The sequence below is a fragment of the Drosophila hydei genome, unplaced genomic scaffold (assembly GCF_003285905.1).
Source record: "Drosophila hydei strain 15085-1641.00,03,60 unplaced genomic scaffold, DhydRS2 tig00000149-arrow-pilon, whole genome shotgun sequence".
Taxonomy (NCBI): domain Eukaryota; kingdom Metazoa; phylum Arthropoda; class Insecta; order Diptera; family Drosophilidae; genus Drosophila; species Drosophila hydei.
In genome coordinates, this window is record NW_022045678.1 from 5,568,582 (window position 1) to 5,594,826 (window position 26,245).

At 38.4% G+C, this 26,245-nt stretch overlaps 1 protein-coding gene and 2 non-coding genes across 4 annotated transcripts; 2 read left to right on the plus strand and 1 right to left on the minus strand.

Moving 5' to 3' along the window:
- The first annotated feature begins 74 nt into the window (after positions 1-74).
- On the plus strand, positions 75-18,318 carry LOC111597200 (GTPase-activating protein CdGAPr). 2 transcript variants are annotated; one of them, XM_030223164.1, is made up of 7 exons: positions 75-246; positions 11,574-11,985; positions 12,046-13,334; positions 13,447-15,117; positions 15,183-15,456; positions 15,511-17,480; positions 17,942-18,318. In XM_030223164.1, the coding sequence occupies exons 2-7, from the start codon at positions 11,608-11,610 to the stop codon at positions 18,018-18,020; spliced, it is 5,661 nt and encodes a 1,886-aa protein (XP_030079024.1). In that variant the 5' UTR covers positions 75-246; positions 11,574-11,607; the 3' UTR covers positions 18,021-18,318. The 2 variants fall into 2 exon arrangements, with proteins under 2 accessions (XP_030079024.1, XP_030079025.1); XM_030223165.1 differs by having other exon boundaries at positions 15,514-17,480.
- A 2,119-nt stretch (positions 18,319-20,437) lies between these two features.
- LOC111597206 lies at positions 20,438-20,558 on the minus strand. Its single transcript, XR_002751295.2, has one exon. It is a non-coding gene; the product is annotated as a U5 spliceosomal RNA (small nuclear RNA).
- Positions 20,559-20,770: 212 nt separating this feature from the next.
- Positions 20,771-20,966, plus strand: LOC111597201. The gene has a single exon (XR_002751291.1). It is a non-coding gene; the product is annotated as a U2 spliceosomal RNA (small nuclear RNA).
- The last annotated feature ends 5,279 nt before the right edge of the window (positions 20,967-26,245 follow it).

The window sequence follows — 26,245 nt, forward strand, 5'->3', positions numbered from 1 at the left end:
CATACAAGTATTAATCGATTCTGTTGTGCAACATGAGTAGGTATCGTTTAGTACAAGTTGGTCACACCACGTTCAGTAGTACTTTTTAGTTGGTCGTCGTCGGTTCGGTGGTCGTTAGTGTGTGCGCCGCAATTTTTGTTTTCGCGTTTCCAATCGAAAACCCTGCAAAATTTTTGCTAGTGAAAACTGCTTGAAATGTTGTAATCTAATTACAATTACATGCAAGTGCTTCAATGTGCAATTAAGGTGTGTTTAATGTTGGTTCAATTTATTAAATAAGCGGCAGACAAACTAGCATGTCTGCCAGTATATGTATGAAGTGCGTATGTATGAGTGTGTCTATGCGCTTGGCCCCTGTAATTGTGTATGAGTGTGCGTTTGTGTCAGTGTGTGAGTGTGTGAAAAGCAAAAGAAAAAAGATATGCTGCTTACAGCAGCAGCAGAAATATATTTCTTCTTCTATTTAAAAATGTGTGTCAGTGTATGTGTATTGTTAAAGAAGACATAATAAATAAAAGACGCTTGTTTTTATGCTACTCTCAAGCATTTCAAAACGCTATCTGTTAATTGTGTTATTGTTTTAAGATTTTCCCATCAGTGCGAATTGTGTGTCAAATACGGCAAAAAAAACAAATAACAGTTACCGAGTATTACAACAACGCCCCATTTTAAGGAGGGTCAACATCTTCCCTCCCCCCTGCAGCTTCTGTGTACACTTTCGTCATACGTTTTTGTCACCTCTTACTCTCACGCTCTCCCTATCTCTCTGTGTGTGCCTCCTATTCCCACGCATAGATCGCCGCTCGCATAATGTACGCATTTTGCCTTTTGCTTTTATTGCTGTTGCTTTTGTTGTTGCTGCTAGTATGTAAAAGGGCAAATACATGTGTACATAGATGACGGGAGTGAGTGTGTGTATGCATATTATTTTGTTGCTTTTACACTACATTTATGTCACCCCACTGGTCCCACTTACACACACTCACACCTGAGCCAACTCCACCATATGCCTGCTGCCTGTTTGTCTGTCTGCCCCTCACCCTGTCCCTTGCTGTCTGTCTTTATATCTGTTTTAACACATTCCACCCCATTTCGCGCTGTAAATGCCGCCCGACTGCTTGCTCCTTCTCCTTTGGCTTATTCATTTCACTGTTTTTTTGTTTTGTCTTTTTTTCATTTACTTGTTTTCGAGGCTTTGGCTTAGGTGTGGCCATACTTTAGTTAGTTGTAGGTTTCCTTTACACAACGCCACGGAAGTGGTAATAAAAAAAGTTTTTTAAAAAAATGTATTCACGCCGTTGACATTGAACTCACAAGTAGTTCCAATTGCGCCTAGCGCTGTCTTCGTATTTCCACTTCGCCTACGTCTGGAACTGCACCGCCTCTGCCGCTACATTGCCAGTCGCCGCGTTACTTTCCCAAAATAAAAAGAAAAAAAAGTAATAATCCAACTCCTGTCGCAATGGCCTTTCCTTTTTGCCCGCTGTTACTTTATTTTACACTACAAAACTTAGGCTCTGTTGCCTTTGTAGGAAATTTTTATAACAATTTCCTTTGTGCAGGGACTTTTAGCTAGCATTAGAGTTAAGATGTGAAAACAGCATGGAGTATGTTGTTTCTTTCATGGCAACCCCTACTTTCAAAAACTTGTTTAACCCTGCAGACTGTACAAATATTATTGCATATGTAAAAAATTGAGTCAGCTCTAGATCGTTGCACGGAGTTCATATAATACAAGATTTTACTCACAAGAAATTTCCCTTAGAAGAGTATTAGCCGTTCGTTAGTGGTTAATTTTTGTTTCTCTTTGATTTCTAATTGTGCTGTCTGATGTTTTTCTCTTTTCTTTTATGATATTTACATATATATATATTGTATAGTTTTTTGGGCAAGCTTTCTCATTATGCTGTATGTGTATTTGTGTTATATGCTTTATAACGTATAACAAGTACTGTTATTATTATGTGCCTCACGTCTTCTTGAGCCAAAGATTCGCGCTGCGACTGCGCACGATTATGGCACATTTTTATAGCTGCCAAAGCGATGGAAACTGCCTTCAGACCGAAACGTGTCAAGTTGCCAGATAACTACAGATGCAACAAATATACATTTGTGTTTATTTAATATATATATATATATATATATATATGTGTGTATGGATTTGTGTTTGTGTGTGCTTGGCTCGTGTTTGAAGCATAACGTGCGCATAGAGTTCGATTAATTTCGTTGCGCCTCGGTAGCTGTGCACTCAACTCAAACATCCGCTCGCACACACACACACTTACACCTACACCTACATCTACTATTATTTGAAGTTGTTGTTGGCTTTGGGCTGGCATCGAATAACCCTTGCTTTAGGCCAACAACTGACCAACTGGCTGCTGCTGCTCTGGTAACATCTGTTTTGTTGTGGTGTATAAAAAATATAAAACAACAACAAACGCAGTAGTAGCAAAATGCTGTAGCCAAAACAAGTAAGAGTTGTTGCGGGTAAGCTGGACTTAAACATACCCTAGAGTAGCAATAGAGGAAATTACTTTAAAAATATAACAACTTCTTACTGCTCACATGTAAATAAAAATTAATTGTAAACATATTTTTTTAAAATTTGATACTAATTATATATTTTATATAACCTTGAACATAGAATTTATAATATGTGTTTTTCAAAATATATTATATAAATAGTTGATTATTTTATCTTTATAATAAATGTTATTCCAATTCAACTTTAAGCTTTTTTAATTGACAGTTTTTACTGTACTTCACAGAAAATTGTGCCATGCCATACCTCATGTAATAAATCTTACAGGGTATTTAACAAGCAAGTGCAAAAAATGACTTTACACCAGTTTTTTCTGTTGTTTTTGTTGTGGCTCTTGTCTTGTTGCCAAGTCTGTTGTTACTGTTGTTGTTGTTTTTTACACCTGTGCCTCGCGTTTCACGTTTTCGCATATTGCTTACTGTTTACAGCATGTAAATTCTAGCTCTGGCCACGCCCACATTTCCGAGGGCCACATACCAGCAAAGCCCACACACCCACACACACAAGCACACACTCACAAATAAGCAGACACCACATATAAGCAGAGAAACTTGTGGCGCGCGGGTTATTTTTTCATCTGCGTATCAAATAATTGAGCTCAATTGACTTAAATTGAAACTGACAACTGCTGTTTGTTTATTCTTATTGTTGTTGTTGTATTCAACAGTCATATGAAACAAAAAACGAAGAATATTTTGTTTGTTGTTGTTGATGGAGCTGATGATTTTTTGTGTGCTGTTTGATGAACTGCGCCTTAGAAACTAAGTAAAAGAGACAATGATATATAAAAACCACTTAAAAGTAAAGCATTTAAATATATTTATGAAGAAATATTTCTTGCATACTTTTGTTTTGTTACGTGTGATCTTAATTAAAACTAATTTGATTGCAAATAAAAATGTTTGCATACGAAAAAACATCAATATATAATTAGACCTAGTGACCTAAGCTGTAAACTCTTTTGGGATAACTTAAAGAGAGTATAATAATAATCTTTATTCACAAAATAGAGCAAGACTTTAGCAAATATATGTTATTGAAAAAAATAAATAATAAATAAAAATAGTTAATATATTTAATATTTGTATCATAAATTTAGTTTCATAGACTTTTGAATTTGGTATGCATTATATGCATTACCCAAAATCTAAGATAATGCTATGAGAGTTAACTGCTTAATTGTTATAAGTTATTCGAACATAATTTCTCTATTTCACAGCTACCCGCTTACATAACATCACATTCACTTTCTAAATACTCTAGTTGTATAAATGTCGCTCGTGATCAGTGATAAGAATTTCTTGTTACATTACCAATCATCTTCATACAATCACGTATTATTGAGATGTTTAAAGAGCCTACAAATGTGAACCTCATTTATCAGCTTATTTGATTTGCATGCTGACTAAGTACTGTACTACATATATAATATATAGCTATCTCTAAGTATATGCTGCCTCTCGAGCTACATTTTTGGCATTCAGTTCAGGTTTTCACCATGACTCATTTTATGTGACACACTATCTAGACTTTTCTTTGATAAAATAATCAGTATTTACATATGAATCATGTATAAAGCTTTGATATTCAATATAGCTTGACATCTGATAGATATGAACTTATTTGCAATGGAAATTTAATAGTTCGATAATTTTTAATTGGAAGTTTGTGGCTTGTTATGGAAGTAGGGTACATATATTTAATATCTATAATATGCATATTTGAAATAATTATATAGCGCCTCAGGTCGGTTTTTAACAGTCTGTGTATATTTAAGAATTTAAGTTGAATCTATTAATAAGAGGTATTTATAAACAAATTGCTTGTTGAAATACATTTTTAATGCTTCTTCAGGGCTTTTCCTATTTTTTCACGCCTTTAGAATCAAAGAAAACCTTTTTCCAAATGTCAATAGCCCTATTTAGTCCACAGTCTAAGTGTAGTATGTAAAGTCTTCGTATAAACGTCCACAGTGCTATTTTTATAAATTCCTGTCTATAGTTCGTATTGATAGATATCTAAACATAGCATCCTCTGAAATGCCAACAACAAAAAACGGCGAATGGCAAAAACAAATGAAACTGAAATTCCTCGTACGATTTATTGATATATTTATACAAAACATATACACACACATATAAATATATATTAGTATCTAGAGTATAGTATGCCAGAATAAATAAGGCATTTGAGACAACCATAAGGCATGGCTCAACTTTCATTCATTCGCATTCGAATTCGCATTCACATTTGTTTATTAATTTTCAGCGCGTTCTTTTCTACGTTTTCTAAACAATTCAGATGCGCATTGAATAATAACGAAATTAAATCAAAACTAAAAAAAATTTAAATATTTGTTGACGTTTGTTGCTAAATATATATTTTGGCTCGCGCTATATTCCAGCAGCTGCTTCGCATATTTGTTAATGTGCATTTTTTATTATACACTTAATTTGATGTTTATTTATATTTTTATTTTCATTTATTTGTCTGCTGGCGCTAGCAGCTCCAATAAAATAACTGAAAACAAAAAAAAATGGAAACAGAAATAAAAACCTTTTTAGATATGCGGCATGTGTGTTGGGCAAATTTTTAAAGTTTTTTTCTTGTATTTTTATGTTTTTTTTTAGACACTGGCTTCGCGCAAAAACTTTCACTTCCATTAAAAAGTTTTGTGTGTACCTGTGCGCTTGGCTAAAGCCGCGCCAAATGTCGACGCTGACGCGAGCAGCGACGCTTGCAGCGGCGCTAGCGTCGTTAAATGACATTAGGTTAGGTTTTATGGCTCAAAGCGCTTAGCCTAGCTTTTAAAGACGTAGCGAAATTCTGCATAAAATGTCAACGTCTAAAATTTAACATGAAAAAGACATAACGATTTCGCTTTTATTTTTGCATTTCTAACTAGTATATATGCTAAATACACTAAATAATACAAACTTTTCTTAATTAAAATATTTAAGAATATCTAATAAATCATTCTTTCTTTATTATTAGCCTTTTTATAAGCTCTAAATGTTTTAGATTTAATTTAAATAGAGCTAGCTCTCATTGTTTTAGACGTAATTTAAATACCGCTTGGGCACTTTTAACATCGTCTTCGATTTACATCAATAAACTGCATCGCAAAAATATTTATATTAAAATTGTGTAAGCACAAAGTATGTGGTGTATTGTTATTGTAATCAGCAAACTTTTGTATCACATAAATCGGGAATGAAATAAAACAATTTACTTATATCAGGGCATGCAGGTTTCTTTAACAATTTTATTAAGATAAAACTAGAATTATGTGCTTAAGCAAAGTTCCCCAAAATTTGTAAAACTCTGTTAAAAGATATGAGATTGATATATAAGATAGATACAAATATATCAACTTTTACCTTTAACGCTTGTAACTCATTTGATATCTCTTTAAGTTAGGGCACACAAAGTTCGTTGTGTAAAGTTGCAGTTTGGTGCTTTCAATTCAAACGCTTTGCGGCTGCACCTGTGTTATGTGACCGGAAGTCGAAAGCTGCGCAATTACGAGGTATGTCTGTAATGAGAGAGTTGTCTAAAGTGTCGGTTGGCTGGTTGGCTGGTTGGCTGGGCGGGCGGCCACAACTAAAAATAAACGCAACGAAAGCGATTGCCAGTGTTGACTAATATGCAGCTACATTTAGACTAATTACAGTGCATGCCCTCTCCACAGCCTTCAACAAGTTTTAGGTGAGTCAGCAGATCAAAGCGTTGGAAGGGGATACAACACAAAAGCTCTCGCAAAAGGTTCAACATATGTAAACAAATGAACGAATGTGAGTCAGTAAGAGACAATCAGATCAGATTTCGCGACTGGCAAGTGCCTCGACTTGGGTCTCGACTCTGTCAACTATTTTGCAGATTGATGCTACACAGCCGCATCGAGCTGCGAGTGAAAGATAAGCAACCAGTAGCCCGGCAATGAATCCGGAATTAAAGCAGCCTTGGAGCAACAATTCGGCTCTCAGTAGGTTGCAAGACAGTCTAAAGTTTATTTATTTACTATATACTTTAATATGTACATAGTATAGTCATTGAAATTGGCCAGTTTAATGACTTTTTATGCGCAGTCATTAGTCATTGTCCATGAGAAATTTGAAATTCTCATTGTATTCAATTATAATATCATGGTATAGCATATAGTTTGTGTAAAAACCATTTTAATTGGCCAATGCGTGAATCATTTACTAAAGCCATCAGTCATCCGTTGTTTAATATAAATACAAATACATACGTATTTATAGCAAGTGGCATAGTTAGGCCATAATTAATTGTAATGAAGACCGCTTAAAGTATAATAGTTCCATTGTTCTATTATTGAGAAGGCATCTTAATCTTAACTTAAATATAGAAATATACTTAGTTTTACCATTTTGAGCTGCCAAGTTGAAATATATTTCAAGATTATTTAAAACTATCTCTAAGCTAAAATTGTGTTATTCACATTTAAAATTACTTAAAATTTATATAGTTAGTTAATTATATGCTCTTATATCTCAGGAGTTCCAAACTAACACATTGGACTCAAGGCGGTCTGTTTATACATTTCTGTAGATATCTAAAATGGGGGTCCCATATCTCGGGTTTTTTAAACCATCTAGCAAAATTCTCACGCTGTGCAGGTCTTTGTTATTTTTTTGCTCTGTTTCCTAGAAGCCATTAACACTTAATGCACTAGAATCACAGCGCCACATTTCCCGTAGCTAATACAACTGGGATGTGATTTTAACTCCTCCTACTTCCTCTGCTCAGATGTGCGAGGAACTGGGAGGAGCTTCTCTTCCATTGTGTTACACTTGTTGAGCTTGTCAGGGACTCAGCATCTAAATGAGCTGTCGACCGACTAACTGACTGACTGACTGACAACCAAGTTAAGCGCTTTATGCATGCCATACACACGGTACATACATAGATATATATATATATATATATATATTTATATATATATATATATATATGTTTATATGTATACATGTGTAGCTAGTCTTTTATGGTTCGCAACATCATTTGTTAGTTCATCTGTCTATCTGTCTGTCTGTCTCTCTGTTCTCGCTCTAGAAACGCCAACAGAGGCAGTTGTGACCCGGTTAGTGTCATAAATTAGCACAAGCCTCTGTCTGCAACAGCCAACTTGCAATATGTGTGTGTGTGTGTGTGTGCAATGTGCATTTATTAAATGCGAGTCTAAGTATCTCAACATACTTAGATACTCTCGCACGCACAGCAGCTCAACTCAATTCAATTCAGTTTAGTCTGGTAGCCAAAGCGGTTTTCATGTGTATACCCTGTAAAAAGGGGCAGTGGACGGTATTACACATGAGAAGTAAATATATTCCCACGCAATTACTTATTAATTTATTATAATTTATGTATTATCAGACACATTAGTACACGGATATGCTAGCTTTGAGAAGCTGAATAAGTTTATAGAGTAAACATATTTTAATTTATATACCCTGTAACATAAAAAGGGAATTTCCTATGACCTACATGCACTGAAATTATGATAAGAATACAGAGTATCCCGTGGTCAAAAATTGTTGAATTTTATTGGCTTAACTTTGACAAACTAAGGAGTAGCATATAAAAAGTGCAGCACCTATAAAAATGATCGAACTTTCGGCTAACAAATCAATGCAGGTTTCATCTAAATATCCTGTTAGAAGTTGATTTATGTCTTCATTTATATGTACCCTATAAGTACTGAATAGTAAAAATATACCCAAGCAGTAATCAGTTTGTCAAGTATGTTGCATTTTACAGGGTGTTTTGCAGTCAACTCTTTGAATTTGAGGCATTTTGAGTTGTCTCAATTGGGTCAGTCGTGAGAGATAAAAAACAAAAAAGTAAAAACCTGACTATTAAAAAGCCATCAACTATTGTTCAATATTAAGTTATTTCATAGCATTAATTAGTCTACAGAGGCTGCAGGCCGATTGATATCACAAACACACACACACACACAGACAGACAGACACACAGCCAGTGTACATGCGGCTTAATTGATTGGAGAAAGTGAGGTACATGATTTGGCTGACCGTTCGGCCCGGCCGTTTGGGTTCGTTTTTCGATTCGCTCTTTTGCCTGGGAAAATGTCTTCATCTTTGCAGCTAAAGCCCAACTGCAACTGCCAATTGCAACATCAACAAAGCAACAACAACAGCTAATCAAGCGAAACATTGCAAAGGCGAGAGATAAAATTCATTTGATATATATGCATGGAATAACCGTACAAAAAAGCCGATTACGACAATTGCAGCAGTACAAATTGTGAATTGAAAAAAAAAGAAACATTTGAGGAAACAAGAAACAGTTGGACGAGCATATTGATTTTCAGATTCACGTTCAATTGATATGTAATACATAAATTTATTTCTATAAATAAGTGAATTTATCTCAATAGTGAGTTGGAGAGTTGAGAATTGAAGTTCAATTTGATGAACAAAAATCAATCATATAATTGAGCAGCTCACCGACCGCTTGATAGCATTTAATATAACATATTTCTATTATTCAGTTACAGTTACGCCAGTTATTCCAATGCTTAAAGTTTTGTTTGGCCATACATATATGAGGGAATAAGTCACAATATCATAAATCATAAAATCACAATTTAAAGATTAATAAAAATCCACAAAAATCATACGAAGCTCTTGAGATAATTTGAAATAATTGCCTTCTGCAATACGATCGAATAAAATAGTTAATCATAATGATAATAAATATGATTCAATAACTATTTATACACAAATACCGTTACATCATAGAGTATAGTAGATGTTTATAAAGCAATAAATTAGCATGTATCAAAGATCACCTATTGTACAATATATCTTTCAAGATAAAACTCCATCCGTAATTCACTTATTCAATTATTCAATGGGGGCTATTTAAGTTCATTAAAGATCAGCGCTGAAAGGCCCTAAATGATATCCAAAACAATCAAACCGTACACTGTATAATGGACTGAATGTCAAAGATACCATTAATAATACTTAATCTAACGCATTTATTCATGATTTTATCCCATATCCCGTTTTTTTACAGCTACATTTGGCCGCATTGATCGCTGGCCATTTCTTATGTGTTTCTATTTTGTCTCTATATCTAGCTCGCTTTTTGTTTTGTGTTTTCGTCTTTTTATTTCCAATTTCCCAGCTCGTTTTGCCGTTTGTTTTTACCAAATTGTTTATTTCGTTTAACGATTTTGTATGTGCACATGTTGTTGTTGGTGTCCATTTTGTATTTCTTTATGTGCTGCATTTTCGGACCGTTAGCGTCAACGTTTTCGATAGTTTGTTGTTGCATTTGATAAACGAAGCCGGTATCCCCTAACCCACTCACTCACTGTTTCTCTTTCTCACACACCTTTGCAGCTGCTGTTGCTGTTGCTGTTGCTGCAGCAGCCTGGTGTCCAGTGCCAGGTACCGCACCCACCACCCCTCTTCAGCCCACTGTCAAACCTGTTTCCGTCTCGCTCTGCGATTTCGCCGCCGCTAGTCTATGCATGCCCATCTCTCTCACTCCTTCACTTTGGCGTGCGTCTCAGTCTCAATCGCAGACACCGAGTTTAGTACTCCCCGCCGCCGCTAGCTTAATTTATGAAAGTTTAAATGCATGCATTTGGTGTCGCCTGTAAATCAGAACTGCCGCTAGGTAGCGCTGCTAGCTGCTTGCTTATAAATATTTATCGTATCTGTTTATAGATGGGATATACTCTGAAATATATGTATGTTGGTGTGTGCGAGTGTGCTACATCCTTAAGTCTGAGCCACTGGCCTTATTCCGAATAAAGGAATTCCAGACACGGCTCACAGCATTTGCCCATAGAGAGTTTTGAAAGTAGAACACGGCTTGAGGTAATTGATAAATATATATATATATATATGTATCTGTATATTTATATATATTTGTAAATACGTGCGTGTTGTTAGAAAGTAAACGCCAACAGCCCCACATAACATACACTGTTACAAATTACGCAAACACAACGCACAAAATGTGTACTTAAAGTGAAATTTATGTGACAGTGCTATATATAAATATATATATAAATACATATAAATATATGTAAATATATATACATTATATATATATAAATATATATATATATTTAATGTATATAAATACATTAAAGTATTCAAAATTGAATACACTTGAAGTACTTACCTGTCTTTCGGATATAGTAAGCCATGTTTTTAAGTTCAAAACTTTTAAATACATATAATTATTGAATGATTTTCAATGGATGAAAGCAAACAGCTTTCTTCGCAAGAGTACAACATTATTTTTACCAGTGTAAAGCAGTCTGCAAAGCTTTTTCAGTAGCTGTTGATTTGAGAGTCATGCAAGTATTTTGTCGGGGTCTACCTCCGATGGTAGGCTTCCGTCATTATTTTGTTACAATAACCAATTTTACATATGTACATGTGTATTCATTTATTGTTGTATAACTATGTGTATGCGTAAGTGTGCATGCCCCTATAAATTTGCAAAGAGATTTCATTGAGTAATTGGAAATTTATGGCCGACGAGTCATGTGTGCAGGAAGCAGTGGACGGGGAACAGACTAGCCAAAGTCCTAAGAATTCTTTATTCGTACATAACTAATTTAATTAATTAGTAAAATTACGATAACTAAACAAATAGTTTATCAAAAAATGATTTTTTCGACTTAGACCAGCTTCATAGGTTTATTAAAGCATTTAAAGTTTATATATATATATATGAAAGAAATCTAGCTGGTAGTTAAGTAACTTAAAGGTATATTATAATAAAATTGTTCTGCAAATTAAATTTTTATTATTATAAAACTAGCTTCTTATATTGGAGTCACGATGATCATGAACTCCTACGTAAAGTTGAGATAAATAATTTATAAAAAACAAACTCATCAAAGGAAATTAGACTCTGTGATAACACCTATATGACTACATATATGTCAATTAAATGTCAATTTGTTGCTTTTATTTTGGTTATCGATTAATTGTGGCTCTTTAATGCATTGCAGATGACAAAATCCGTGTAGTCCGTTAGCAACAGCCATGTCAGAGAAGGTGAGCAGCGCCCTAGCTGCACAGCTGCATGCGCATTCGCTTGCGCTGGCCAACAGCTCCAGCTCCACCACCGAGCTGCAGCAACAGCAGCAGCAGCAGCCATTGGTTGGTTCCAGGGAGGCGCCACTGCTATTCGAGACAGATGCACCGGCAGCTGCGATTAGTGCCCAGCTGAATTTTAAGATTGTGCCCGTGGATAGCTTAATGGCGAGTGGCATGCATTTGGGACAGGCCAGCAGCCAGGAGATGTTCGGGCCAATGAACACTTCACAAATCTCAAATGCTTCCACAGAGTCCAGCTGCAGTCCACCGACAGCTGCGCCACCTAAGCCTAGCAGGCACATGGCCGTGCAGCCCTTAAACAGCGTAAGAGACAGCAACTAGCTATATAGAATCTATATAACATATCCTCTATTTGATTCACAGAAATCGTGTCGCTTTCCCAAGTTGGAGGAGTGCGCCCACTTTCATTACGAGCGTGTACAGCTGGGCGCCCTTTCGGTGCAGCTGCTGGACGACAAATCGGAGCAACAGCTGGGCAGCAGCATCGCCTCCCAGTCGATCGGTGGGGAGCTAGCACACAGCTCAATGCGCTCTGCTGCATTTACACCCGAGAGCTGTTGGTTCATCATACGTGTTTGTCCGCAAGGCTGTGAACCGTTCCTGATCAAACGTAGCTACGAGAATATGCAAATGCTCGACGAGATGCTGCATCGTTGCGTCTACGATCGCAAGATAAGCGGGCTGCGCAACATGTGCGAACTGGAAGCGGAGGAGGAGCTGCAATCGGAACTGGATGTCGAATATGTAGTGGCCAAATATTTGGAACGCTTCTCTAAAATCGCCTCCGATTCGCTGACCTGTGGCACCATACTTACCTGGCTGCAGCTGGACAACAAGGGTCGACGCTTGCCTCTCGCCGATGGCGAAACGCAGAGGACTATAAATACGCCCGCTGTGGGTGCGGCCTATGGGGTGCGTCGCTATCAGGCTCAGGCGCCCGATGAGATTAACATTGAGGTGGGGGACATGATATCCGTCATCGATATGCCCAGTCCGGCGGAATCGATTTGGTGGCGAGGCAAGAAGTCGCATTTGCAAAAGTCCCTCTACGAAGTGGGCTTCTTCCCGCAATCGTGCGTAGCCACTATTGGCGATAAGGTGCCAAGGAATTTCCCAATGCCTGCTCCATTGGTCGGCCATTTGGATGCCTCACCCACGAAGCCGGTGCTGCGGAAACATGGCAAACTGATTGCCTTCTTTCGTTCGTTCATCTTATCGCGACCATCGCGACGGCGTCTCAAGCAGAGCGGCATTTATAGAGAGCGTGTGTTCTCCTGCGATCTATCGGAACATCTGCTGAATAGTGGCCAGGACATTCCCATGGTCTTGAGGTCCTGTGCTGAATTCATTGAAAACTATGGCGTCATTGATGGCATCTATCGCCTCTCGGGCATCACATCGAATATTCAGCGTTTACGACGCGCTTTCGATGAGGAACGTGTCCCAGATCTGGGTAATCCGGAGATGAAGCAGGACATTCACGCGGTTAGCTCTCTTTTGAAAATGTATTTCCGTGAGCTACCCAATCCGCTGTGCACCTATCAGCTGTACGACAACTTTGTAGAGGCTATTCAGGTGAAGGCTGACGAAGCCAACGAACGACTGCGTCTGATGAAGGAAACGGTGCTAAAGCTTCCTCCTCCGCACTATCGGTAAGTGGCCAACTGTACTCAAAAATAGGATCTCGGAAAGTTTTCCTATCAGTCAAAAACTGTACAAGTCGAAGATCTTTAACAGCAATATTTATAATTTTCCAATCAACAGGACTTTGAAGTACTTGTCGGAGCACTTGCACAAGGTATCGCAGCATCACGAACGGACTGGAATGACGGATAAAAATCTGGCAATTGTTTGGGCGCCCAATTTGCTGCGCTCCCCGGCCCTCGAATCGGGGGGCGTTGCAGCACTGCGTGGCGTAGGCGTACAGGCTGTGGTCACCGAGTACCTGATACGCAACTGTCACAACATCTTCGATGCCCTCGAAGATCACAATGCCCGACTAAGCATAGTGGGTAACACAACAGCGGCGACAGCTGCAGCGACTGCGGCACCTAGCGAGCTACGTTTTGAGTCTCTGACGGATTGTGAGAGTTTGCTGGTGGAGCAGCGCGAACAAGATCAGTCGCTGGGTCTGATGGAGCGTCCCAAAAGCCTGAGTACTGGCGGCGCGAAGCTAATTAGTTTGGAGGAGGCGCAGGAGCGGCATTCGCGCATCGAATGCAGCTCGGATCTAAAGCAATCGCTGCCAATTAACATGATAATGAGCAACAGCACAGCAGCCGCTTCCAACATTGGGTCCTACATAGAAGTAGGCGGTGGTCCGTCCAGCCTGCCAGATAAATATCATACGGTATTGTCTGTGCCGCGCAGCTGGCAGAAGCGCAAGCCGGATAAGACGCCATCTTGGAAATCCATATTCACGCGCAGTCAGCGCCAGGGCAATGAGCCAGGCCACAAACTAATCAGCGATGGAGGGGCTAGCAGCAAAGATGCAAACGCCTCCACACGTGTCTGCTTTGTACAGGCATCCCATGCTCATGCCAGCAAGGAGTTATCCAAGCTCGACAAACCCAAGTCCATTGAGCTGCTAGAGACGACGCGCGATGCACGTCGTGACTCATCGCTCGGCATTATTGGTAAGCCAATGGAGCTGTGCATACGCTCCAATTCCATTGATAGCCTGCGTACAGTGGGTCATTCGCGCAGTGTTTCCCATGATTCTTACTTCGATCTATTGCAATCACCGCAACGTGGGCACATGACCACTTGCCCGTCGCGTGAACTTTCGGAGTTGGGTTTAAATTTTGATAGAGAAGAGCCTGAGATGCGGATATTTTCCGAAAGCGAATCGTTGGTTAGTTCACCGCGTGTGGGCAAGGAGAACGTGCCACCTGCAACAGGCTGTGCAACGCGTCGCATTATGCGCGCTCGCCCCGAAGAGTTCTCCAGTCAGACAAACAGCGTTAATCCCAGCCCCAAAAAGCAGCCACGTCTTAATCTGTTGTCTCCCAGTGCAGCCCGCACAGTGCCCCCTTCAGTAAATCTACAGCAGCAGCAAAATCAACAGCAGCAACAGCAACAGCCGGGCGGCTGTGGTCATGAACCCGCTGGTGCTGAGAACTGTTGCAAGCGCTATAAATTGGAAGATCAGCTCTCCGATATACAATTCATTGACTGCGGCACACCCGAGCATCCGCAGCCGCAATTCGCCAGCGTTGAGGTGCATCAGCCACCGCCACCGCCAAAGCCAGCGCGTGCCCAGCCGTTGCCCTCACCTACAGCTGCCTCTAATGCTGTTCGCTATAGCTATCCTTCAGTTCAGTTGGGTGCCAAGCGCAAGGAGCAGTTGGCGGCGAAGGAGCGTTTCAGCTATCAAGGCACCTTTACACAGCAGGGTGCAAAGCCGGAGACCACCACAACAAGCAGAGCTATGCAGTGAGTAGTTAACTTTTATAATATTAGTTTGTACCAGTTTCACATTATCTCTATTTTTTTTACAGCAATGGCAGCAAGCTGCCTGTGCCCACTCCCACTACGCCTTCCCATAGTCCACGGTACTCGCTGCTGTTGTGTGATACGGAAAGCTCGGAGAATAGCTCGGCCGTCAATACGCCACAGTATGATATGGAGCCGCTGATGGTGAACTCTGTAATGTCTGGCATATCGGGCGTTTCTTCCAACATGCAACAACAACAACAGCCGTTGCTGCTGGGAGTAGATGCTGTCAGCTATTTGGGCAGCTCGCACGAGAGCTTGGGTCAACAGCAGCAGCAGGTAAGTTATACGAGAATAGAGATAATAAATAAATATTCACTCCGTCTTCCATTACAGTTTCATACAGAGCAGCGCGATATGCATGCTTTGAAACGTGAATTATCGCTTGACTTGCAGCCGCTGCAACAGCCACGTCGAGGTGTTACATTGCCCGTCAAGGATCTACTACAGGCTGCCAGCTCGCCGAACAACTCGAATTTCACGGACAACACTAGTCAATCGGTGACGCCCAGCGAGTTTGGCTATCAGCACTTGCAGCGGCATTTGAGCATGCATTCGCTGCTGGCCACCGAAGAGAGCTCGCCACTCTACGAAGATTTTGAGCAGACACCCAGCAATGCGCTGTCGCCAGCAAAGCAACTACCGGTAGCTTCCATTAGTAGCCCTATCAAGTCGACAATTAGCATAACGTACAAGTCGCCAGAGAAGGAAAAGCCTCCAGCTAAGCCAGCGCAACTGCTGGAAACTAATTTCGATGAGAATATCGTGTATGAACAGGTCAAGTTGTTCAGAAATTCGGTGACGGAGGTAAATCAACTGCTGAATGAGCGGCACGGTCAGAGCCTAAAGCAAATTGAAGAGGAGGATGGCAGCGCACAAATGACGCAACAGCTGTTGCAGCTGCAAAAGGAACAGGAGGAGGACGAAGATGAGGAGCAACGTGCCCAGGAGCAGCTGCTGTATGAGAACATTGAGCTGCGCAAACCGAAAACAGTATATGAGAATATACGTGGCGAGCAAATGAAACTCAACATAGTAAACAACGACGCTCTGGAGCTTGAAACGGATTTAGATTTGAATTTGGAGTCAGTGGTGAAACATCAGCCCAATTGTGATCGCATTGAGCTGGACAGTTTGGATAGCTTGCCAAGTGTCGAACACAACACCATGGAACACGAAAAGCAAGAGCATATGGAGCAACTGCCACCCAGTAAATCGCCATCGTTCAGTGTGAAAGAGTTGGCAACTAAATTTGAGAGTTCGCCCGTTGACCAATTGCCCAATTTCGATTTCAGTCAACGGGCTGGCTCGATGAAGAAGCCCAACAATGAGCTCAGCCTACCGCCCGTTGTAGCACCTCCAAAGCCGTTGCTGATGCCAGTGCCGCTCAAGAATCGCAATGCTAATGCACAGAAGATAACACGTTCGCTGGACGAGAATGCCTTTGTGCGTGAATTTGGTGGCAAACAGCTGCAGGATCTGACCGCATGTAAGCAACAACAGCAACAGCAGCAACCGCAGGTGCCAATGTCAGAGTTAGACAATCGCCGTAAGAGCTTTGATTTCACGCGTCCCAAAACGTTGAATCCACCCAAGCGTTTGCCAGGAATGAGCATCACCGAAGAGATATGCCAGAAGCGCAACAATGAATCAGTTGATCAGCTGATCACCCCTACCACCGAAAATCGTATTTCGTTGATACAACAGAACAATGTGCCACTGAATCCGCCTGCGAGCAATGGACGTAAGAGCGTTTTAACTGGAGTGATCCTTGATCGCGAGCGCATCGATAAGATCAAGGAGGAGCGTCGCCAGCAGTTGACACAAAAGTATTATGGGGACACCATCAAGTCGCGTTCGAAAACGGAACTCAATTCGGCTGACGACAATTTCCAGGCATCTGATTCGCTGCGCGTCAAGTCGAAGTCACGCGGCGATATGCATTCGCTGCAGAAAGACATGGATATGAATCTTAAGCAGTTGGCTCGCGCTGGCGCTGGCTCCGAAAGCACATTGCATCAGCAGATCGACTATAGCACACAACATCGTGTGCGCAGCATCTCGGACGAGAAGAATCAGAATTGTGATACCAACACCAGCACCAATGGAGGCGGGGCCAATCAATCTAATCTGGTCAAGTCGGCTGCCCAGAAATATGTGCAAAACAATGCGCCAATCATCACAGCGATCACCACATCGACGATGCCTGGCAAGTTCGAGCGTGGCATCGGGAATCGCGAACGTTTCTCTAGGAGCTCCATGCCCCATCCAACAGCATCCACAGAGAGCAATGCGAGTGTCAAGTAAGTAGTTAACATTGATTATAGACTGTTGCCTGTTAATTGCTGAGCCATTATATTTAACAGCAAAGATTTTCATAGATGTTAGAAATAATTGATGATGTTTATAGATTTTGATATGATACCTATTAGCAGATTTAAAATAATAGCTGTTAAACATGTGCTAATATTTTATTATAGATCGCTTAACATATATAATAGGAGCTAATAAGAGAAGCAAATTTAAAACGTGGACATGTTTACATATGTAAAGATTTACGATAACATACAAATTTTTCATATAATAGTGCATGCACTCTTATATAACTAATGTCTAGTGTATTAAGTCTAAAACAAAATAATGTTAGTCTAGATTATGAATGTGGAACTGTCTTAGACCTAGTGAAGAAAATTAAATTATAGCAAAAATTATAATTACAGTTGATTGCACTATTAACTCATATCAAATATTCTTATACTTTCAGCAACAGAGAAAAGATCTCACCACAATTCTCAATACGCGATGTGACTGCGATGTTCGAATCTCGTTCACAAAATCAATAGACATGTAGGCAACATCGAAAACAGAATAATTATATATATTGGTAACAGAGAACAAAAGCAGAAGCTGAAGAAGTATAAAATGGAATAAAGAAGCGGTCGCGTTATATAGTTTATTTAGTTTGTAAAATTCTATATATTAATTGCATATTTGGAAATGCATTCTCTCTCAACTATTCGTATACATATATGTATATTGGATACTAGACCAAGCGGCACCAAAGACATGCAACACAAAAATCGCCGCTGGATATGATATATATATGTATATATATATATATATATATATATATATATAGAGCAGAGCAAAATTCAATTTTGTTTTTCTTTCAAGATAAATATGACTAAAAAAAGACCCAGATTCTAGGCGTTAAGTTTATCTATATATAGTATATAGAGCATATATATAATCGTTTATTTGTACACTTATTGCATTTCATTTGACTTGACTTTCTTCGGTTCGTTTGTTGTGTGATTTGTTTCATAAATGTTGGATTCAAAAAATTTCGAGAAAAAAAGAATATTAAAAATTTAAGTGTAAATTGAAAACGCAGTTTTTATTTTTAAAATTCAATTCAATTTTTGCATTTCGACGCAACTTTGAGCGAGTTGTTTTAAGTATATTATTATTATTATTATTATTATTATTATTATGACTATTTTTATTACTAGTATGCAATTAATTTATATAGATTTTTAACTAAATCACAAAGCCTAAAATAAATTACAAATTCAATTTTAATTATGAACTATTTTTATTTAAACCTAAACACTTGTAAATACTCTACGCTTGCTTTTACTAAATGCGGCTTACAAAATATATGACACAAAGAAAAACAAAATCGAATATACAAACTAAACTTTTGTTTAAGTGTACAAAATACTGGACTTAACAAATCTGTCAAAAATAAAATACAAAAGATATGCTAATGAATTCCAACTGAAAATCATGTTTACCATTCTCTTTCAATGCTTTTGTAAAGATATATACATAGTATAGATCTGTGTAGAACCTGGTAGCATAACACTATGCAAACATAATGGTTGTTTATAGGCTAATTATGGTTACAGTTCGCTAAGAGGAGAACAATAGTATAAAGAAATTTTAGGAATCATTTTTTTGAGCTATTCATTACCAAAAATTAAATAAAAAAACAGTTTTTGAATTCCGAATATCGCTAATGACAAATTTGTTAAGTCCCGCTTCAAGGCACGCGAATATACATATATGTTATATATTACAAAGCTGTCCTATATATACATATATATATGTTTATATATTGATAAAGACCAATAAAACCTAAATCAAAAAAGAGCAGTACTAAAAGCTAACTTATTTAATTGATATACGTTCTGTAATCGCTCTCCTTAAATATTCAAATTTTATCTCCTAGTGAAATTTCAGCTATATAAAGATTTTATTAAAGAGTGCGAAAATCATTTCTTTAGTCTCGAGCCAGCTGCCAAATTTTTTACAAAAAAATTTAAATATTGAAAATTTATAAACTTGAAAAAAGAAGCAGAAAACGAATTGTAATACAAACAATAACTAAATAGAAAGCTTTAAAAAATAAAACAAATAAGTTAGCATTTGATATATTTTGATAAATGAAAATAATAATAAATAAAAATAATAAATCCAGAACTTAGCTATAATCAATTGTATTGTATAATGACTGACAGCTAAAGCGGAGAAACAGTTGCGAAATGAATTACATTACATATATATACGCATTACTATATACAAATACATAAATACACACATAAATATATTTATTATAATGTATTTGATTAACAATCAATCAACTTAGCTGCAGGCTAAATCTGAAGCAGAAACATTTTTCTAAAGCGGCAAAACACAAGAAACAATAACAATAAACAAATCATGTAATGCATATATTTAAACAAATATATATATATATTTTTATTCATGGCAAATTGTGGGTAGCTTAAAAGTGTAGAGTATGTCTTACCTTAGTATCTTAGCTACGACTGTGTTGAAGACGACACAATGCACTCAATATCGCATGACAATATATTTAATTCAATACTTAGAGTGAACCACTTAATATATATTCACATTTTTGGCGGATTTTTATAGTAAATAATTTTAGAAACTGCGCGTGCTACTCAGTGTGCTTGGAAATGTCTGAGCTTCGCCTCAGCTATTGATATTAACATCAAACTTCTTAAACTGATTTCTGTAGGCTTTTCGTGTACAGCAAAATAATACTTACTACCTGCTAATGCCAAGAATTCATATCAATCAACCCAGTCCCCCCTTTCCTCTTGAATGGAAATATGTGCATTCCAATTAATATTATTTTAAAATCATTACAAAAACAATAAAAGAGACGTTTCGGGAGCCCTGCGGTTCACACAGCTCCTCACATCCCACTATGTATACTCAATTGGCCCGGCAACCTAAGCTGCTAGGCACTACTAAAAATTCTTTTTAGACTCATTTGAGTGCTCCTCTCCACGGAAATCTTTAGTAAAAGGCGAAAGATTTATTCGACAACTGAAGAGAAGCCAGAGTGAATATCCCAGGCCAAACATGCTGACTCTACCTCTTCTCTAAGTTAACTAATTGAGAATTATAGGGAATATGTTTTACCTGGTCAACCCCTAAAGTATACTATACCTAAGTCTTCTTAGGTAGGCAAAAGGTGTTCAAATTAAATTCGTTTATAATTCTCAACTGGTTTTAGTTGTAACCCAATGGAGTAGACAATATTTACCACTGTTGAGTTATCGCTTCTCGGCCTTATGGCTAAGATCAAAGTGTAGTATCTGTTCTTATCAGCTTAACATCTGATAGTTCCTCCATTGGAGGACAACAAATGTTAAACTGATTTTTGGAATCAGACGGAGTGCTAGGGGCTTGCTCCACCTCTGTCACGGGTTGGCCCGGTATTGCAGTACCGCCGGGATTTCGGCCCACTTAAATAATAAATATTATTATATATAATGTATTTGCTTGTTGAAGCGAGTTGTTATTCATATTCAACAGTTATAAGATCTGTCGGACATTTTAAGTCTTACTTGTTGGTTGTTGGAGGCTTTGTTTAAAGCCGTTAGAATGACTGTGACTCTGTTTGCCAAGACGCTAGAGTTCGGTTCCAGCCAAAATGTTAGCAGTGTTTAAAGTTCTAAGGGACACTTATTCAGAAATGTCAACCTAGAACGAAAAGTAGCTGTATGCATATTGATTTCCCAATGCCTTGTAATTATATAGAGGTGTCCTCGATGAGCATATCTGGACTAAAGAATGAGTTCAACGGCAAGCGACTCGTCAAGAACCAACATCGATAGCTTACGAATTAATATTTGGTGTATGAAGTTGCGATATAGAAAGCAAGAATATTCTGATTTCAGATTTTTTAAGCCAATTCTGTTCCGTTTAGCTTCGAAAGCATCCTAAATTTTCAGACTGCTTGCACTAGAAGCTGACTGACAGATTTGATGGAAATTTAAGTAAATTTGTCTAAATATCTCGCAAGCAAGTGTGGCATTAAGGCAGTATGTCCGAAATGCCCTTCAACTAAGTCATAAAGCTGTGCTAATAATATGCAGAGGCTTTGTTCTTGTCCTTGTTCATAAAGGGGTTTTGTGCGCTCTGTTATTTTTTGATTAACTGGTCTGCCTGCTGTGCTGTGCGTGGGGCGGGAGGCGATGGAGATGGGATAAAAGGACATCACGTGAGAAAACTAATTTGATTAAATTGCCACAGAAACGCACAGCGTGAGACGCGCCGCTTTCAATGACAACACAAGAGGCACAGAGGCGAGCTCTTATCGCCTCAGAAGCATCTACCAGACAAAGGCAGCTCTCTATAAAGCAATATAGCCATATAGCTGGCTACTTAGGACATGAACAACCACCCGGAACAGGTAGCACAACATATGTATATAAGCACTACTATATAATATTTATGTATATATATATATATATATGCGGGTTGTTTTGAATGCACTAAGCGCTGTGCATAAGTGTGAAAACGTTTGCATCCTGCAGAGAGCCTTGTCCTGCCTCTAACCCGGCACTCAATGTTTGGGTTGATTGACGCTGATAGGGCACGTGTTGGCAATTATTTGAGAATAAACATGAAAAGCTTCTGCTGGCCAAATCAGATGACTTCTTGTTGAGCACGCCAAACAGGCTGTCAGTTAAGCAGCCAGGCAGCCAGGCAGACAAACAGAAATTCAAGTCCAACAAATGCAAGTAGGAATGCGAGTCTGATCATTAACATTTTAGAATAAACGATTATTTAATGTTGTTACTAAGATCAAGAGTTTTCCGTATTCTTGTTTACAAACTGCAAACTATGGAAATGTTTCTTAAAAATGCATAAATCAAGGTTTCATTCTGATAGCAACTAAAATTCATTTTCGTTCGAAGAATTAATTTATTTTTTTTTTTGTAAGATATTTTATTCTGATCTTATACTATCAGTTCTGAAATAATTTTCATTCAATGATATATAAAATGAATACAAAGATCCAGTTAGAAGAATTATTATTAATTTTCATTGATTTCTTATATTTTTATGGAGCTCGAATGTAGAGTCGATCCGAATCATATTATGAAGATTTTGATAAGCTCTGTGTATGAAGAGTATATTGGTTTTGTGATATTGGGGCTCAATATGCATAGCTTAAATTTTTAAAAAAATTCAGTTGTTTAACTTCAACTCGTGCATGTTTTTATGTGTATTCAAAAATTAATTGATAAGGATGCAATAATCTTTAAAATTTAGTTTCGTTATCATGCAAACAATTTTTGTGACCAATTTCATATAAAATATGTATATCATTTGCAAAAAGGTCAACTGGCTATGGATTTCTCAGCTGTAATTTGTGTGTCAGTGTTACACTTAACTAGGAAATATAGCAAAAGAATCGCATTGGTTACGCCTACTTTACTTCTGTTCGCAAACCCGTTCAATTTAACAATAGGAAACATTTTTGGTAAATCAAATTTTACTACAATTACGCGCTGCAAATTAAATCATGGCATCAAATAGCTGCAAATCAAACAAATGTATCAAAATAACAATATATGTATATATATAAATATAGATGCATATATATGTGTGTTCCGGCTGATGATAAAATCATTTAGAAAATGCCAGCAAATTACAAACTGCCCCGCCCTCGGAGGGTGTTCTGCGCCTCAGCCTGGACCCAGCCAGTGTGCACATATTTCTATGTAATTTAATATGTGGCACGCGTCTGGTAAACTTTATTTTTTTTTCTGGCAGGACGAGCAGGATATGCTCGGCTCTGCGGCTCAATTGTTGCCAATGAGAGCAATTGTGTTGCTGTCGAGAGAGGGCCAGGCAGACGAGTAGTGATGAAGGGCGAGAGGGAGGAAGAGGGAAGGGAGGTAGGGCAAGGGCGCTGTAAGAGGTAATTGCATTTGTTAGCGCTCTAATTGTTTGGGCGGGCGAAAGGTTACTCTGTGCCTAGGATAACAACAAGAGGCTTTTAATAAGCATAACCCCATTGGCAGGCCAAGTCCTGACACTGAAAAGTGGCTCGGAACGTGGACAAAACTTTTGCAAATGTGGGCGTGCAAATTGACCCACCCGAATCCCCGGCTCAGCGAGAGCCTACAATTAGGAATATGCGAAATTAATGGGCGTGATCCAGCCTCCTTGTATAATGTAATTAAACATATTCTTCATCAAATGAATTGGCCTTAAATTAGACTATAATATCAGAAGTAAATCTATGTGAACTAAGCGACTTCTAAATGAAATATAAAAATATTCCGAATTTTTCTATCTTTTATGCTTTGGTGATATATTATGTCTGAAGAACAGAAACCTCTTTTTTTTGGTATTCCACATGATAAAGTATATCTTATCTTTGCAAAAATATTTCATACTATTAATTTATATGCGCCTTATCGAGGCATGTTTTTCTGTTCAACTCTTTTCTTTCGTCTGAATGAAAGCTTTGATATTAAAGGCAGTCGCACTGAAGGCTCACAATCGGTGACTCTTTCACATTTTCGTAAACATTTAGTTATGCTCTGTATCGAGTCCAAAGCTAGAATACTTATCGCGAAAGTAATCAGAAAAAGCATTTTCTGATTACTAAATAACGACCATAATTGTTATTGATAACCAGATAACAGTGCAAATAGAATGGGGGTAATATATACATATATATATATATTTATATACAATACAAATATGAAAGTGTTATTTAATTTAGTTTTAGAACATGTAGGAAGTACCTAAAACCGATATATAGCTAAACTTATCCATCTAAACTAAATATATATTTCGACTGAAATAAAGTTCAATAAAAGAAGAGACAGAAGAACACTTTGCTTTGGATATAGTGGAACATATTATGTTAGTAGATCGATGAATATCTAAGCACCCCAGCTCAATATTTGAAGACTCTTCCATATAGCCTGTTTGCTATATGGAGCAACTGCAGTCTTTGATCTTAAAGGATGTTGGCACTTGAGGCGCGACCCTCTTTGTGCCACAGGCATAAACAAAGTACCCCCAGCTGAGTGAACTAAATCGTAAGGTTTACGTTGCTCGTTTCAGAAGTTAATTTACCGAGAATCAAAACTCAAATGCGGATGCAGCAATCGAGCAGCATCTGAGAAAGGCCGCCGTCCGTAACCTGATCTTTGACACACTTCAACCTTGATTTCAGGGAATTATGCTAAAAAAAACACAATGAGAAGACGACGCCTCACAAAAGGATTTGCCATGCAAACTGACACAAAATGTTGTAATTGCCAGTAGACAGAGCATAGCCCTCTCTCCCTCTGTCCTTCTCTCCCTTAACCGCAAGAAGCGTTTGCAATTCGATGCCAGATTTTTATTATTATAAAAATTAGGCTTAGCACGTCTGATGGGCACGTGCAGCTCCCGTAGATTCAAATGAAGCTAAGCTAAATGTTCCCAAGCCTCCATTCCACTAATAACGATAGGAGAGTTCTCTCTATATCTACCTCTCTCACTCTCTCTAGTTGTATATATTTTACACATGCTGCAAGCTCTTTCGCACGTTCATGTCAAATGAGTCATAAACAAAAAGCATAAAAGAAAACAATGGCACCGACCCGCTGAAGTTGTCAGTTCCGGGGCGCAGTTTAAGTGCTCGCAACAAGCAGCTTGTGTCAGTTACTAAGGACCTCGGCAGTAGACAGCTTATGGCCACGCCCCAGCCCCATTTGCAGTCCCAGCCAGAGTTACCTATACCTCAGAAATAATGCCAGAGATTTCAGCCAAAGCGACTTAATTGCATGTCGCATTACACTGCAAGAAATTGAACGCGTTTTTTAAAAAATTCTTCAATATTAAATTCTGAGACATTCATTTGTTAATAATTAATTTGATTTTAATGGAAACTTTAAGAGTTTGATAAATAATATACGCATTAATATTGTTGGACTTTATATTTATTTATTTATTTATTTACATCATTCAAGGATCTTCTAAGGATATTCTAAGCTTTTATATTGTTATACTTGCAAATTCATTTTTAAGCATCATTAAATCATATTCATTTATGTAAGATGCAAACTAAGCCTCAAGAAGCTCTGGTAGCTCTGATATATTTGACTTTAATATTTTTTATTCGCATTGTTTTATCAGTGACCTCTTTGATGTCAGTGTAGTTGTCTGCGCACACCATACTCCAACACATTAAAATGAGTGCGTATGCGTGTGTATGAGTGAACATCTAATGCGCCCGCTTTAGGGCTTTAACCTAATAATGATGTTCGACTTACTTTGCGTGACTTATTTTATTAATAAAACGAGCAAATTTGTCTTGCTTTTTGGTCGCAGCCATCGCGCAAGTACACACACACACACACACATTGAGTGTACCCACACAAGCACATACATACACGCACACCGACGGTATCCTTTGCTAGCTCGCGGTCCCCTTTCTCCACATACTGAAGTCTTAGCTAGCTAGCTTTCCATTGCCATTTGCTCGCTGTGCACGCGACAAGGACAAATAGCTACTTGCTGTGGCAACCCCAAAGCTCGAAGCGCTCTGATTGGCTGCGGCAGAATAGCAGGACACACCCCCTGCGAGCTGGCCGGCTGATGGGCTGCCTGTCATGGGCCCAGTTGGGCTGCGTAAAGCTATGAAAAACGATTGAATTACGGCCAAGTTTTTTTCCTTTACGACTTTTGGCTTAATTGCCAGAGCTTAGAGACTGTTGTAAGGAGAGTAGGACAG